This window comes from Anoplopoma fimbria, chromosome 3 (genome assembly GCF_027596085.1).
Source record: "Anoplopoma fimbria isolate UVic2021 breed Golden Eagle Sablefish chromosome 3, Afim_UVic_2022, whole genome shotgun sequence".
Taxonomy (NCBI): Eukaryota; Metazoa; Chordata; class Actinopteri; order Perciformes; family Anoplopomatidae; genus Anoplopoma; species Anoplopoma fimbria.
In genome coordinates this window covers 25,741,247-25,755,237 of record NC_072451.1, presented here as the reverse complement: position 1 = coordinate 25,755,237, position 13,991 = coordinate 25,741,247, and the positions used below count along the sequence as shown (strand labels likewise).

General features: G+C 42.6%; 1 protein-coding gene across 4 annotated transcripts; it reads left to right on the top strand.

The window, feature by feature from the left end:
* The first annotated feature begins 6,365 nt into the window (after window positions 1-6,365).
* LOC129089123 (uncharacterized) lies at window positions 6,366-12,688 on the top strand. Of its 4 annotated transcripts, XM_054596490.1 has the most exons (4): window positions 6,366-7,774; window positions 8,827-9,478; window positions 10,741-10,838; window positions 12,124-12,688. In XM_054596490.1, exons 1-2 carry the CDS (start codon window positions 6,764-6,766, stop codon window positions 9,370-9,372), a joined length of 1,557 nt encoding a protein of 518 aa, XP_054452465.1. In that variant the 5' UTR covers window positions 6,366-6,763; the 3' UTR covers window positions 9,373-9,478; window positions 10,741-10,838; window positions 12,124-12,688. The 4 variants fall into 4 exon arrangements, with proteins under 4 accessions (XP_054452465.1, XP_054452464.1, XP_054452463.1 ...); XM_054596489.1 differs by lacking the exon at window positions 10,741-10,838 and having other exon boundaries at window positions 12,127-12,688; XM_054596488.1 differs by lacking the exon at window positions 10,741-10,838.
* Window positions 12,689-13,991: the final 1,303 nt, after the last annotated feature.

Below are 13,991 nucleotides of genomic sequence, written 5' to 3'. Positions count from 1 at the left end.
AACAGTTGGATCCCTGAAGGCTTCTCTGTGAGAACTGATCTTAATAGTTTATGCTACCTTAAACTTACAAAACATGTGATCAACCTTTACCTTTTAGTGCATCAGAATACTTTTTTCATTGTTGCAAAATGTCAAACATTTAATGGACTTTGGCGGTGGTCATTTAAAATCTTCTGCCCTGGACTAATGACCAAAAGCCTTGGTCTTAGCTGCTTAATGAACAATGTGATGTGGGCTTATCTGGGTCAGTGCATGTTACTGTTGCTGGTTAGATCAGAGTGAAAAAGAAGTCTGACTGTCTGTTCCTGTTGTAGAATCAGTGTCCTTAACTGAAAAAAAATGATGGCAGGCTGGGCTTTCAAGTCCCAGACTGATGTGTTCATGGTGCCACAATGTTTAGTTCCTAAATAAAACAAAAGGTAAAAGCCAGACATTTTTTAAAAGAGATATTTTTGTTTTTGTCATTTGGTTACCTCTGGCGGGTTGTAGTGTTTTAGTCTGCACTTGTAAACAGTTAAGTGGGACTTGTATCCATCAAAAGGTGTCTTGTCTTGCGAGCAGCGTGGCTCAACAGATGTGTAGGTCTTTTGGTCCAGACTGAAATATCTCAACAACTATTTGATGGATTAGCATGACATCTAGCACACACATATGTTCCCCTCGCGATGAATTGTAATAACATTGGTGATCCCGTAATTTCAAAACCGGGCGCCGTCTTCTGGTAAAAACTGTAATTTGTCCAATTTTTTGGGTTCTAAAATACCTGCAAAACCGTTGACATTCCCATCAGACTCAGCTGTACTGTGTTCAGTGCTAATTAACTAATGTTAGCATTTTGATACAATAAACTAGCCTCACAGAGCCTCTAATGTGGCTAAATGTCCTCCTCAGCACTAAACACTTTAGTTCTTACCCTTATGTACAGTAATGTACCTCAAACCTTTAACCATTGATTCATCAACACAAAAATGTTTAGGGCAAAACTCTCCAGATTGACTTCCATCGCTACTCAACCTTAAGAAATTCCTGTAATTTTAATTTTATGTTTGGAAAGACGCCATAACACTTCACTTTGCTCTTGTGGAGGATTAGATTTTCACTGCTTTGGTCTTGACGTGGTCTCCTCTTCAGCTCACATGGATCTGGTCTTAGAATTGTCGTATATAAATCTGAGGCGGTCCTTTAACTACAAAACATGACCTTGTATTCGCTGTAGTGTCCTTTTGTGTTATCAGAGGAGAGCTGATAAAACTCCCCCTCCATCTATCTCTGCTTCCCCTTTGTCACCATTCAACAGCCAAACCAGGTGACCACAAGCAATTTCTTCTTAAATCCCCAAGGCAAGTTCAATCTCATGCCAACAGGGCAAAATGAATCATTTCCTTCCCATTTTCTTACTGTCCGCCATGGCAACAGCTCTCTGCGAAGCATCTCAGCAGCTGTGCTTCTCAAGGCACCACTCAGTCCTCCTGTCATCCTGTCCATTAGTGCTTTTTGCCATTGTCATTTGGATTTCAGGGCTTTTTAAACAGCTGACTCCCGTGGTGTGCCCTTGAGGCTCCCCATAAAGACAAATGAGCTACAGCACCCTGAAGTCTTTAACACTTTGTGCGCAGATTGTGACTGACCATGTGGAATAATTCTCAAGGTCTAAAAGCAATAGATTTAGGAAGGAAAATTAAAGTATTTTTCTTAAGACAGTCATTTTTCAACCTTGCACGAAGGAATGAAAGTAGCGATTTGCTCCAAAGTCTATTTTAGTGTCCTTTAAAGCAAGAGCACACTGTGTGTCTCTCAGCTTCCAACGTCACACTAAAACCTCAAAGAATAACTTATCTTATGAATTGCATGACGCAGCGTTTTTTTATGGCACCATGACGCAATTAGGCTTCCTGGCTCAGAAATGTGAATTGTTTTATACTCCTCCGTGGTACAATGTTACCATTGTGTTCCCTAAAAGCAGGACATGCACCGACACACTGAGCACTGATATGAGATATGATCTCACTGGGTGTTAGATCTAGTGGTCTTCTGTAAGATAGGCTCGACACTGTCACTAGTCACTATCCTGGGATGGAGAAATCACTTCTGACTGCAGTTTTTCTGGCCATTTCCTCTTGTCTCAGGGAATCCAATTTTGCCTCAATGGTTTTTGGACACGTTTACAATGCTACTGAGGGGCAAATTGGCTTAATTTATGTTATTTTTGGCCTGTTTTTTTACCTTGCAAACCTTATAATCTCATTTCAGGGCTAGATGGAAATTTAACTTGCCATCATGATGATGGTGGTTCTTCAGGACATGCAATAATTTAGTCACAATAGGAGATCGTTTGGGAGTGAAATTAGATTGACCTCTACAGATGCAGGAACTGTTCATCCTCATTAAAAGAATCCTGTTTGCACTGAATGTGCAAAATATCAGGGACATCTCTCTTTTTTTAATACTTGATAAAGAACAGGTAATAGCAACTTTTGTTTTTTGTCATTGATTTTCTTTATTAAAACTCTAAAAATGTTTTAGGAGAATATGTAGATGAAGAGAAGCAGACAAGTACTGCTGTGTCAGGAGGAGGTATATTTTATACATTCAGGGGCGAATTGACATAAGTATTGCGCGTTTTTTATGGCTGCTAAACTTGTGCAAATGAGACAAAATCGCGTAATACTCATATTACCTGCAAAGGGTGAAATGCATGCATAACTGTGCTGACAAGCAAATAGTATCTTTGTGCTCCAGTGCTATTTGCAGGTAATTAATGTGAGGTAAAAGGCTTAGTGAAAATCTGACCCTTTCTATGCAAATAAGCCTCAATCATTCGTGTATTCATGGAGTTGGTGGTAACTGAAGCGCATAAGGGGTGTCCACTCAAACTCATCTATTTTGGGATGCAATGACAGTTGTGTTGAAAATAAATGAATAACATATCTTTTTTTTAAAGGGGAAAAAACGATTTGAACCTCTTTTCAAATATGAACTAATCCATAAATTGTTTAGGTTTAGTTTTCAGTTGGTGGATTTCTTATAATGACTGCAGACCGACTGAGAGACAAGATGGCTTCAAACGCTCTGTGGCTTTTTCATGTTGTGCCCTTTAAGCAATAAAAACTTAAAATCAATAGGACACACTGGGAGTGAGTTTAATGAGGCTTAAACTACCCTATACAGTATGGTGATATCACTAGACTAGATAAAACATTAATCATATAACGTACAGTAGCTCTTGCAAACTAATGCATTACAAACTATTTGCATACTGTGTGATGTCGGACACTCAAGTGTGCATCAGTAAATATCTGGGCCCTTCATCTGCAGGAGGGTAAATAGGCCACACACCATCTGACACAGCACATCATTGAGCTCTTGTTATAGGCTGGTTTAGAGGTATCCATATGTGCTAATTAGGTCATCTTGACCCCGGTGAGGACTGCAGAGTGCAGAGTGGCAGAGCGTTGAAGTGTGGCTCCCTCTCTCTCCACTCCATGGTTGCCCTCCAGTCGTGCAGCCAAGCGGGAGGTGGGCAAGCCAACACAAAAGAGTGTGATGTAAGAGTTGCACATATTGGGAACTTTCTGAGGCAACACACACGCACAGATAGTACACCCGCCTATAGGTGATGGTGCAAGGAGTATGACAACTACAACTTTAGATATTCCTTTTGTAGCTCAGAGACAAGGAGCTGCCTGAAGAACCCCTACTGTGAAATATTGAGATGAAGATGACAGGTTGAGGTGTTGCTGTCTACTCTTTTATTTTAACATCTTTTTGTCTTGTCTATGCATATGTATGAGATAGATAGAGATGGAGTGAAGTGCGCATATTCAGCAGTGTAAAATATACCAAAATGACGTACTCAGGAGGAAATATTGTGACTTTGCTAATATTCTGCTGACGTTAAGGAAAGTTTAAAAAGTGTCAACTATGATGCAACAAGAAATAGATTCGAAAGACACATTTTACTAAGAACAAATAAAGTAGAGCCAGACTGCCCTTATTTTGCTGCAGGTAGCTTAACTTCTGGCCATTTTACAATAGGCCAGTTTCAGATTCTGTGCTCATTGAGAGAATTCAAAGTGTACCCAGACTCTGCCTAAAACAGGAGTTTATTGAACATTAGAGCTGAGTGATATGACAATAATTCATATTGTATACTAATAATGATTATAATAATGTCCACCATCAAATATTTTATCATGCAGTTTATACCTGTAATGTGTGTCTGTCCCTTTAAGTTCTCTTAGTGTATTAGATTATTGTGGGTTTTGTTGTAAGGAAGCATTAATGACTATGTTCAATGATAAGGATTTGTATGTGATTTTTTCAGGCATTTAATTTACTCATTAACCCCAAAAAAGGAATTCCTCAGAGAATTATAACGTGAATCTGCAGTTTGCTTCAGCTCTGTGGAGCGTTTCAGCTCATTGTATTGGTTTTATAGTTAATAATTTAACCGTCTGGATTCACTGTCACAGCTCTCAAAGCATCAAAACACCAACTGTTGCTCAGCGGCAAAAAGCGAACAGACCAACATAGTTGAGTATTTAGAGAGCGGACAGGAGGAAGGACTGATACTAACTGATGTCTGTGTTCTTCATTCTTTATAAACTTCAATCAGAAGCGTTATTTATTTTATTAACATTTTACATTTGTTTCCAGTGAGACTCAACTCTTTGAATTTAATTCCTTTGTTTTCACTCAAATAGAAATTCTAAATCAACCACGACTGAAATCTTAAGGATGCCAAGTGGCAGGATTTTTATCCTGGCTGATGTAGAATTTCTATTTGAGTGAAAACAATGGAATTGTGCTTAGAGTTTAGCAGTTTTGAGTCCAAAACTGTAGTATTGAATCTTTTTCAAAGGAATGTCGCCACAGACACCAAGTTTGTAATACTACAAATATCCAAGTATCCAATACTTGGTTGGCTCAATCACCATTAAGTAAGAAAGACATTTATTCAAACTGTAATTACTGCCTCCCCTTTGTACGCTTCTGCCAAGAAGTCATGTAACAGTTAACATCCATGTCTGTCGAAATTGTCATAATTAGCATATGAATGCTGGATTTATGGCCAAAAAACGTGTTTTGTGAGGTCACAGTGACCTTTGATAGCCAAATTCTAATCAATTCATCCCAGGAGTTCCTGATATATTGCACTCAAGAAAATGGGACTGACATGAGTTCACAGTGACCTTGACCTTTGACCACAAGAATCCAATCTTTATACTATATATTAAATATATTTCACATGCTGGGTTTCATCTACAACAACAATCTCTCCCTGCAGCTGGGACCAGACTGCTCATCCTCTTTCTGGGACGGATGAATCCCCTTCATCCTCCTCTGCTGTTATTCTCAGTAGTTTCTTTCTTCTTTTTCACAACCTATTGTTTTTTTTTTAAAAAGCTCCAGTTATTCTCTTCGAAAATAAACGCCTAGCTGTCCTCAGTCGCTGTGGATTTGGAGCCACAACAGAGCTATATTTGAGAGAGCTCCTGATTGCTCATCCTGCATCTCTATTTTGTTCCTGTGTTTATCCCAACATTATAGTTATCTATAGTGGGCAGAGATTGATTTATAATGAAAAGGATGACGAATTTAACACGCCTGAACACATGTTTAGATTTTTCTGACTGTGAGCTGTTTATGTGTCGCGTAAACACCATTGTATGGCTGTGAGAGGAAGAAAGGTTGCATGCTTAGTTCAACTAAAATATCTGCGCTTGCCTCAGCAGATTTAAGTTTTGCTCAACTGTTGAGGTGAAGCCACTTTAACCGAGACAATGATAGAGTGGGAATGACAGGAGCGGCAAAGGACAAAGAGGGGAAGGCGTTGGTGGGGAGAGAGGTAGAAAAAAAAGGAAACGCAGAAGAATAGTGAGAAAATGTTCCCTTGTACAAAGGCAGTGGGTCCGTCTCCTTGACTCAGAGTGCTCTCTACTCCCTCGTCTGTGTATGTTTTAAACCCCACCTCCCCCAGTCCTTCCCTCCTCCCCTCCCCTCACCTCCTACTTCAGTCTCCGGCTGAGGAATCCCAGGCAGCGTTTAATTGCAGAGTGCAAAGGCTTTAGTTGGGCTAATGAGCTCAGCACCGGAGCCGGGACTCTTTCACGCACTCTCTGAGAGACAGAAATCCTTTACCGGAGGAGCCTGGCAGGGTCGGCTGGATATTAGGTGGAGGGGAAGAGAAGGAATTCATAAATTCAGGTACAACCGACTATGTGAGAGAATCTACCAGAGGCAGGAGACTGAGTGAGAGGTGGAGAAAGAGAGGAGAGCGGGAGAGGGGAGGGGAGGAAACGGGAAATACACAGTCACAGAGAGAGAGAGAGAGAGAGAGAGAGAGAGAGAGAGAGGAAGCCTGCAGCAGCAAATGAGACAGAACAACGAGGCGGGAGAGGTAGAAAGAGAGACAGAGAGGGAGGGAGGTGGAGAGGGGCCCCGAGTAGGAGAGAGGGCTATAGGGTGAGGAAGAAGTAGAGAAAAAAGTTACGAGAAGTAGGAGAAAGAGGTTTCAGTGAAAAAAAAAAAGAATGAGTGCAGAGATTAACAACTACAGGAGAGAGTAAGAAGAAGGGAAACAACAGACAGGAAGGAAGGGGAGGGAGAAGTCTTGGGTAGAGTTGAAGAAAAGTTTTCTTGTGGGAAGACTCAGATGAGGAAAACAGAGCGAGTGAATGACTGGGCGAGAGGGAGCAGAGAGGGGAGGAAACCAATTGTTTTCTAAGGCGTTTTCCACTCAAGCCTCTGGACTTCTTTGGACATGTACACAGAAGGCTCTCACACAACGGGACGCCACCGATTCCATCAGCACATCAACACCAACGCCCCCTGCTCCTGCCATCACTGCGTCCACTATGAGCAGCCAGCGTACGTCCGTCACGGTGGGCCGGGATACCAACCAGCATCAGCCAGACAGACGGACCACCCGTCTCTGGACTGCGGGAGAGACACCATGGCTCCTCGGGTTAAAGACGTAGGAGGGAGAGCTTTCCCAGCGGACAGAGCTGAGAGAAGCGGTCATCGCAGCCCACAGAGGAGGCCTGTGTTCGCAGGGCCGGGCCCTCGCAGCCAGTCAGACGACTTGAGCCAAGTTTGCCCCTGGGAGTCGAACCCTGCCCAGTGGAGCTGCCCGCCGGAGCCTGGGGTGAGACACTACCCGTCTGTCAGGGAACAGTGTGGCTGTGTGGTGCGCGGCGTCACCAGGGCACACCCCTTTAACGCCGGGATACCACATCCTCTGCCCCATCTTCAGGTCAGAGGTCAGGGGTACAGGCACCGGAGGACTGTCAGGTATGTCTCTGTGGAAGAGGAGGAACGAGATTTCGGATGCAACTCTGAGAGCTATCATTCAGAGCCCCAAAATCCCCATCTGGGTCATTTACACATGCCAAATGGCCACTGTGGACCCAGGCCTGTGTTCTTTGAGGGAGGGGAGGAAAGAGATAGCCATCAGGACCGGGGCAGACTGAAGGGTGGATCAGAGGAGGGCTGTAATGGAGGCGGTGGCTCTCACAAAGGTTTCTTTCCCACTGAAGTCCCACAAAAACACTTGAACCAAAGAAGACAGAAGGGGCCCTGTGTCCCACCCTTCGGCATCACCAGTCTGGAGCCCTCGAAATCCACAACCAACGGGGACCAGCGGGGCCAGGGTTCGGATGTGGCGAGGCAGCAGAGGGGGCAGGATTCGGTGAGGGATCAAATCAGACAAGTGGTGACGGATCTGGAGGATGTGTTGGGGGGTTTGAAGCAAGTTCACGTGGAGATGAAAGAGGTAGGAGGGTCTATTATTATGGATGTTTATTCTTTACATCAGGCGTCTAAAGATGAAGGTCTGTGTGTAGGTGCAGATGTCGCAGCCTTTTATCCACGCTCCCCTGGATGTTTTGTGACATTTAAAAAGATTAGATTCAGACAAAGGAGTGGATCAGTTTAACACAATCTGTGTGTCCATGTTCATCAGAACATTTCGGCATGTACCTGTGTGTTTGTGCATGCTGAGTGCATGTTTGTGACTCACTTATCATCCCTTACCGGAGCTGTGATTGAGAACGATTTGCACTGACCTTTTGCAGAACGCTGCAGAAATTGGCAGGGTTCCGGTCAGCACATTAAAAAGCCTGGCTAGAGACTGTTACTAAATTATGCCTTGCTCTTACAGTATCCATTTTGCATGCAGCTGTAAAATAGCTTTGATTCACAGCTGAATGCATCTGCCCAAGGCCTGATATTGTACTGAAACGACATTAGAAATAAAATACCTCCAAGATTGTGAATAGAGACAGCTGGATACAAAAGGACATCAAAATAAATTGGTTTTATCAGCTAAATGAAGTAAAAGTTTAAAAAATGAAAGAACTGGCCCCTGTGACTGATATATAATCATATATGACGTCATTAGATTGTTAATAGTGATGTATTAATGCATAAATCTAATATTTTCTGTTGCAGCTGGTCGAGGTGCTACTTTATTTACAGCTCGATAGTTTAGTCCAGTGGTTTCCAACGAAGGGGTCAGGGCCCCTCTTAAGGGTCACAAGATAAAGCTGAGGGTCTGTGAGATGATTAATGGGAGAGGAAAGAGGAATAAAACTAAATGTAACTACACAGATATATATTCATTTTTTTGACTATAGTTGTCAAAAGACATGTAGTGGAGTTAAAAGTACAATATTTCCCTCTGATGTGCAGTGGAGTAGAAGCATAAAGTGGGATTAAATGGAAATATGTGAGTTAAGTACAAGTACTGTACTTGAGTATATGTACTTAGTTCCTTTTCTATCACTGCAGTCCGGACAAGTACCGAATCTCTGTTTTGTCCTTCAGGTGGTCCAGCAGATTGATCGTCTCACAGCCAGAATTGACGTCAGCGAGGAGACGCCCTGCATCGCTCAGGGGGCGTCCAATAACTTTCCCGTCTCGACTCATCCGGGTGACCTTAGGGCGTCCCCGCTGCCTCATCACCGTCACGATCCGGTCCAGGCGATGCAACACATCGACGAAGACCGCATCCTATTAAGAACTAACTCTCCCTCCCCTGTTCACATGGCGTCCGTCGTCAAAACCAGCCGCTTCACCCCACCCAGCATCACCAAGGACCACAACCACGAAAGGACAGGCGTAAACGGCCACCCGCCTCACCTCTATACCCCCAGAGACACCAACCACGTCGGACAAGCTCCTCCCGAGTCCCACCCACAGAGCCTGGACCCTAAGGTCATTATTGGTAACAGCACCTCCAGTTCAAGAACTCAGAAGCCTCCTCTTTACCCTCAAAACGGGCGCTGTGGGAAGGGCCCGTACCCGCCTCCCAAGCCTGTGAGGACCCCTGCCTACCCTGCAAAAGGCTGCCAGAGCACCAGCATGGTGTGATGGAGGGGGGGTGGTGGTCTGCCCCGGTGCCATGGGGGCCTGAAACATGAGACCCTGCTGCAGCGAGTGGAGGTCAGAGTGGGACCAGGCAGGGGAATAACTCATGGTGAGTTCAGATTTCTCTCTCTTGTTTTACACTGTTGATGCTTCCATCAGCGCTCCCAGCTGATGACGTCTGCCATGTTTACTGGCAGCGTAGTTTTCAAAGTCAGGAAATGAATTGCAGTGTTCCTCCCTGTTACAAAAAAGGGTTTATGTGTGCGTTTGATGTCTGTGCGTGTGTGTGTGTTTTTGTGTGTGATGTCTGTGTGTGTGTGTGTGTGTGTGTGTGTGTGTGTGTGTGTGTGTGTGTGTGTGATGTCTGTGTGTCTGTGTGTGGGCGGCGGTGGTGAAGGGGGCGTAATGTGTCTGCTTTTGTTGATGTCACATGATTTCCCAGTTTTCACTACACTGCAAAATGTGTCTGTCTTGGCAAGTGAAATGAGTATTTACACTTCAGATTGGGGACAAGTGTGGTCAAAATCAGCCAGCAGGTTGAGAAAATGGCACTTGCTGTAGTAAAGTTAAACCTTTTTGAGTAGATTTGAGGGATATCTGATCTTGCCAAACAAGAGTAGACATTATTTATTAGACATCTTAAAACATAACTCAAAATGAAGGCGAGATTTGTTCAAGCACCTTAAAAAAAGTATTTGAATTTTGACATTTTTTCTCACGTTAATCTCTTGAATCTGACAGTAAAAAGCAAGATACAATCTTAAAAACAGACTTTTTTTTACAGTGTAACTTAGTCATCATTACGAGAGAACGAGAGTTGGCAGGAGCTCAGTCGTTTTTTTGGCGGAGGAAGACCCCACAGCTGCTTGTCTCCAGTCATGTGACACAAAAGAGGCGTGATTATATTTACAGGATGATCAAGCTCTGACTCAGAATTGACTAAACTTACTGTTATAGGGGTTTCTGAGGAGAAAGTAAAGCTTTCTTCTCGTGTCACAGTCAGATGTATCATTGATGACTGAACTAGGAAAAGACATAATAACACATAATAAGAGGACATCTGTGGAAAAAGTCCTTCCAGCAGATGGGTAAAATTAACCAGCAGATACATACAGTCCCTTCAAAAAAGTACACCTTTACAGATGCTGCAGGGACAGTGGATGTTTCTGTACTTCCCTCTTGTGCAGAGTATGCGTAACTGCAATCTGTTTTTCTGGCCTCTCTGAGTTGGGCAAGCACAATCTGGTTTTAATCATAAAACCCCCTGGCCACATGCCAGAACGGAGTGAGGCAAACTTGGTATATTTGTGACGTCCATATAAACATAAGCACCGACTGCACAGTAAAGCAGCTCTTCACATTATGCTGCAGGAGGGAGAGACACGCTCCAAGCTCCAGGTCGAGGCCGGCGGCCAGAGAAACGTGTCGGGGGGAAAAAAGTGCACGTACTTGAGCTTTCATTTATAAAAGTGAGACGAGAGTTTTATTAGTTGTAAGTGTGATGTTGCTTTTCTGTTTAACGCTGCCCTTTCTTTTCACTTTCAAAGTCTTTCAAAGCATCGATGCAGTTGACATTTTAAAGGCCTGAATCATCTGAATTAATCACCCAGAGCAGGTTCAGTGTTAGAATGGCAAGCACAACAGATTTTGTGGTACGCAACCAAGTTACACACACACATTCTCACACAAACACACACTAATACATGCCCTAACTCTAGTCCTAATACTCAAACAGCTCTTTATTGTTTCTATTGATTAAAGGATCAGCATTAGCTAATGTGGTGTCCATGGATACACCCAAAGGAGACATGGTCAAATGGATTAACTTAATACAAGGCTGGGTTAGTTACCTGTAAACCCAGAAGACAATAGAAAAAGACAGGATTTATAAGATTATTCCAAATTTGGATATTAATGTTAAAAAACAGACCCAGATCCCCTGAAGCCCCCCAAAAATATGTGCGGTCAACTGAAATGATCATGGGTCCCGTGTCTAAATCTATATTCAAAAAGTCTATAAATTTCAGTTTATATTGTGTTTTAATGGTGCACATTCCTAGACAAACCCGTGTTTAATCAAATTACCACATACTAATTGGTACACAGCAGTCTTGAGGCCAGGTATTATTCCTGCGTAGGAGTACTGGTTTCTGCAGCTCTGGGCTTAATGTCAACGTTTTCAGGTCTGTGCTTGATAAATACCCAAAGGCAACGTGTTTTAACTTTTCAACTTATTTTTCAACTGTTTTAAATTGTATACTCTGTTTTCACTAATTTGTACTTTGTATTTACATGCTGTGGGAATATAATTAGGGTTCCTGTTGCTGTAAAATCAATTTTATTATTATAATATTGGACCATGGCTCATTGGTCTTCTAGGTTAATCCATGATTAGAAGTAGGCTCACGTTCAAAGACAAGTACTGGCATAAATGTCCTCACTTCCCATAATGTCCTAACTCTCAAGGTTTAAAACTACATTTGTCTTCACAAAGACAGAATTACACAAACAGCTCCTGCCACAGCCAAACTTGATGAAATCTGGTTTACAGTGCTCCTCCATAAGCGAGGCGTCATGACTCACAAGGACGAACATACACACACGCACACACAGACCTTCGCTTACAGTACAATAGAGATTAACACAGTTTCTGCGGCTCCATCATTGAATGATGAGAAGCCTTGAGAAGAAGCACGGTTTGTTTCAGGATCTAAATTATATTTTTCCCCCTCTCTTTTGTCCTGATGTTTCCAGCAGGAGCTGATGCCACTGAGACAAGCTGTCAGCCGGTGGAAACAGAGCTCGGCCTGAAGGTGGGGATATTTCCAAAGGGAAAACTCCCCCCGAAGAGTCCACCTGCGCCTGTATGTCACGCAAGCACAGAAGCATGGAGGAGTGGCAGTCAAACCTCAACGAGAATTCATGGTTTTTGCTTTTTTCATGAGAGGTAGTGGCAAATAATGAGGATAAAGCGAACAACCACCAATACAAAGATAAAAAAGTATATTTCTATGAGTGTTAATTTATTTTATACTAGGCTATTTTTTATTGTGAAGAAATATATTTTCAGGCAGCTCACACCAGTCTGGATACTACCTAACCTAATGTATGCTATATCAAGATGTATATCATCAAAGCTATTGTACAGGTATTTTACAAATAAAAGAGTTTGGACAGTTTTTCATGGTTGTCAAAGTATGTAAGGAGAATAATCAGGAAGGAGACTGGAAAATTGCAATACAATAGATTCTTCTTCCCTTTTTCACACAATGTGACGTCTCAATTAGGTAACTCTAAGAGATGTGCATTGACCGCTGAATGTCCCACATTTCAATATGAAATAAAAAAAAGGATTTGACACCAGCATTTTATTACCCTTGACTCCGGGAAATTATTTATGCATTCACTGAGTCTGACAGAAGAATCCCAAATGGTTGAGGAAATACTTCTCGGGCTGATCTGGAGATGGCGGTGTGTGATCTCTCATGGCCTTATTCTGTCAGGGCGTCCCGGGCCAGGACAGGCCAGCATCTGTCTCACTGTTTGTTTAAATCTTGTCAGAGATTTTCACCACTCTGCTCACACAAGCTCCTGCTGCTTTCAGAGGACGCCGCTCACCCCTCGGACAACTAGTATAATCCATCCACATCACAAAATATCCCTCACTCTCCTTCTCCTTCTATTGTGTGTAATCCTGACGGGTGGAGAGCTATGGCGACAGATGGAGGATGACACATGCAAACTGTTAACTGTCCTGACCACTTTGTCACTCACCATCTGTGTCTGCAGCCCATAGCAGTTAGAGTAATTGTGTTATAATGGCAAGTGAGAGGTGAGGTTGTTAAGAGTCAATAATCCTCTGAAGGTTAGATACATGGGTGAGGTCAAGTGCCTTTAATGCTTGTTCAGAGCATCATGTCAAATTATTTTTTTCTTAGCACCCTGAGCCATTTTTAAATCATGATTTAATAATAATATAGACTTGGGCTGCAAGGATTATTTTAATTATTAAGTATTCCTATTACTTTTTGAGTTTAGAGTGTATTATGTAAGGAAATAGTGATAAATTCCAATATCACTGAGGGTGCTGCCCCCACTGTTGCTATGCCTGTTGAGCACGAATGCAGTTTATGACAACAGTGACAGCAACCCTCGATTTTACAGCTGAAATAACAACGGTCATTGCCAATTTTATCAGTAATAGCAAGCTAGCTAAAAAAAGCTAATGTTACAATTAAGCTAACGTTCCATTACGCCCCTCGAGTTGAATTAAGACGCTTTCTCTGGCCTTTAATGCTTTTGGTTGATTTGTTTATAAACATGAACAGTGAAATAATCTTGCAGTGGCTATAATCGATATTTTTTAAAAGAGGCTCCTCCTTGTGATGAAATTATCACCCTAATCTGAAGTTTTAGCTCATTGTTAAACTGTCCGGTCAGTAAATTTATTTTAACTCTGAACTTTGTCTCGCGTGCATATTTTAAATAAAAATCCCTAAGAATCCCACAGAACTCTACCTGCTGAACACCAAACAGCAAATACACTCAGATAGCTACTAGCTGGTGAACAAAGTGGAGCATTTCGATATTTCCCTCAGGAGTTGGTAGAGACCAAAAATGGA

Bases quoted from the DNA above. Each gene is read 5' to 3' on its own strand.
- LOC129089123 (XM_054596489.1), top strand. From the start codon at position 6,764: ATGTACACAGAAGGCTCTCACACAACGGGACGCCACCGATTCCATCAG. The intron at 7,775-8,826 runs GTAGGAGGGTCT...TTTGTCCTTCAG, and splicing joins TTCACGTGGAGATGAAAGAG to GTGGTCCAGCAGATTGATCG.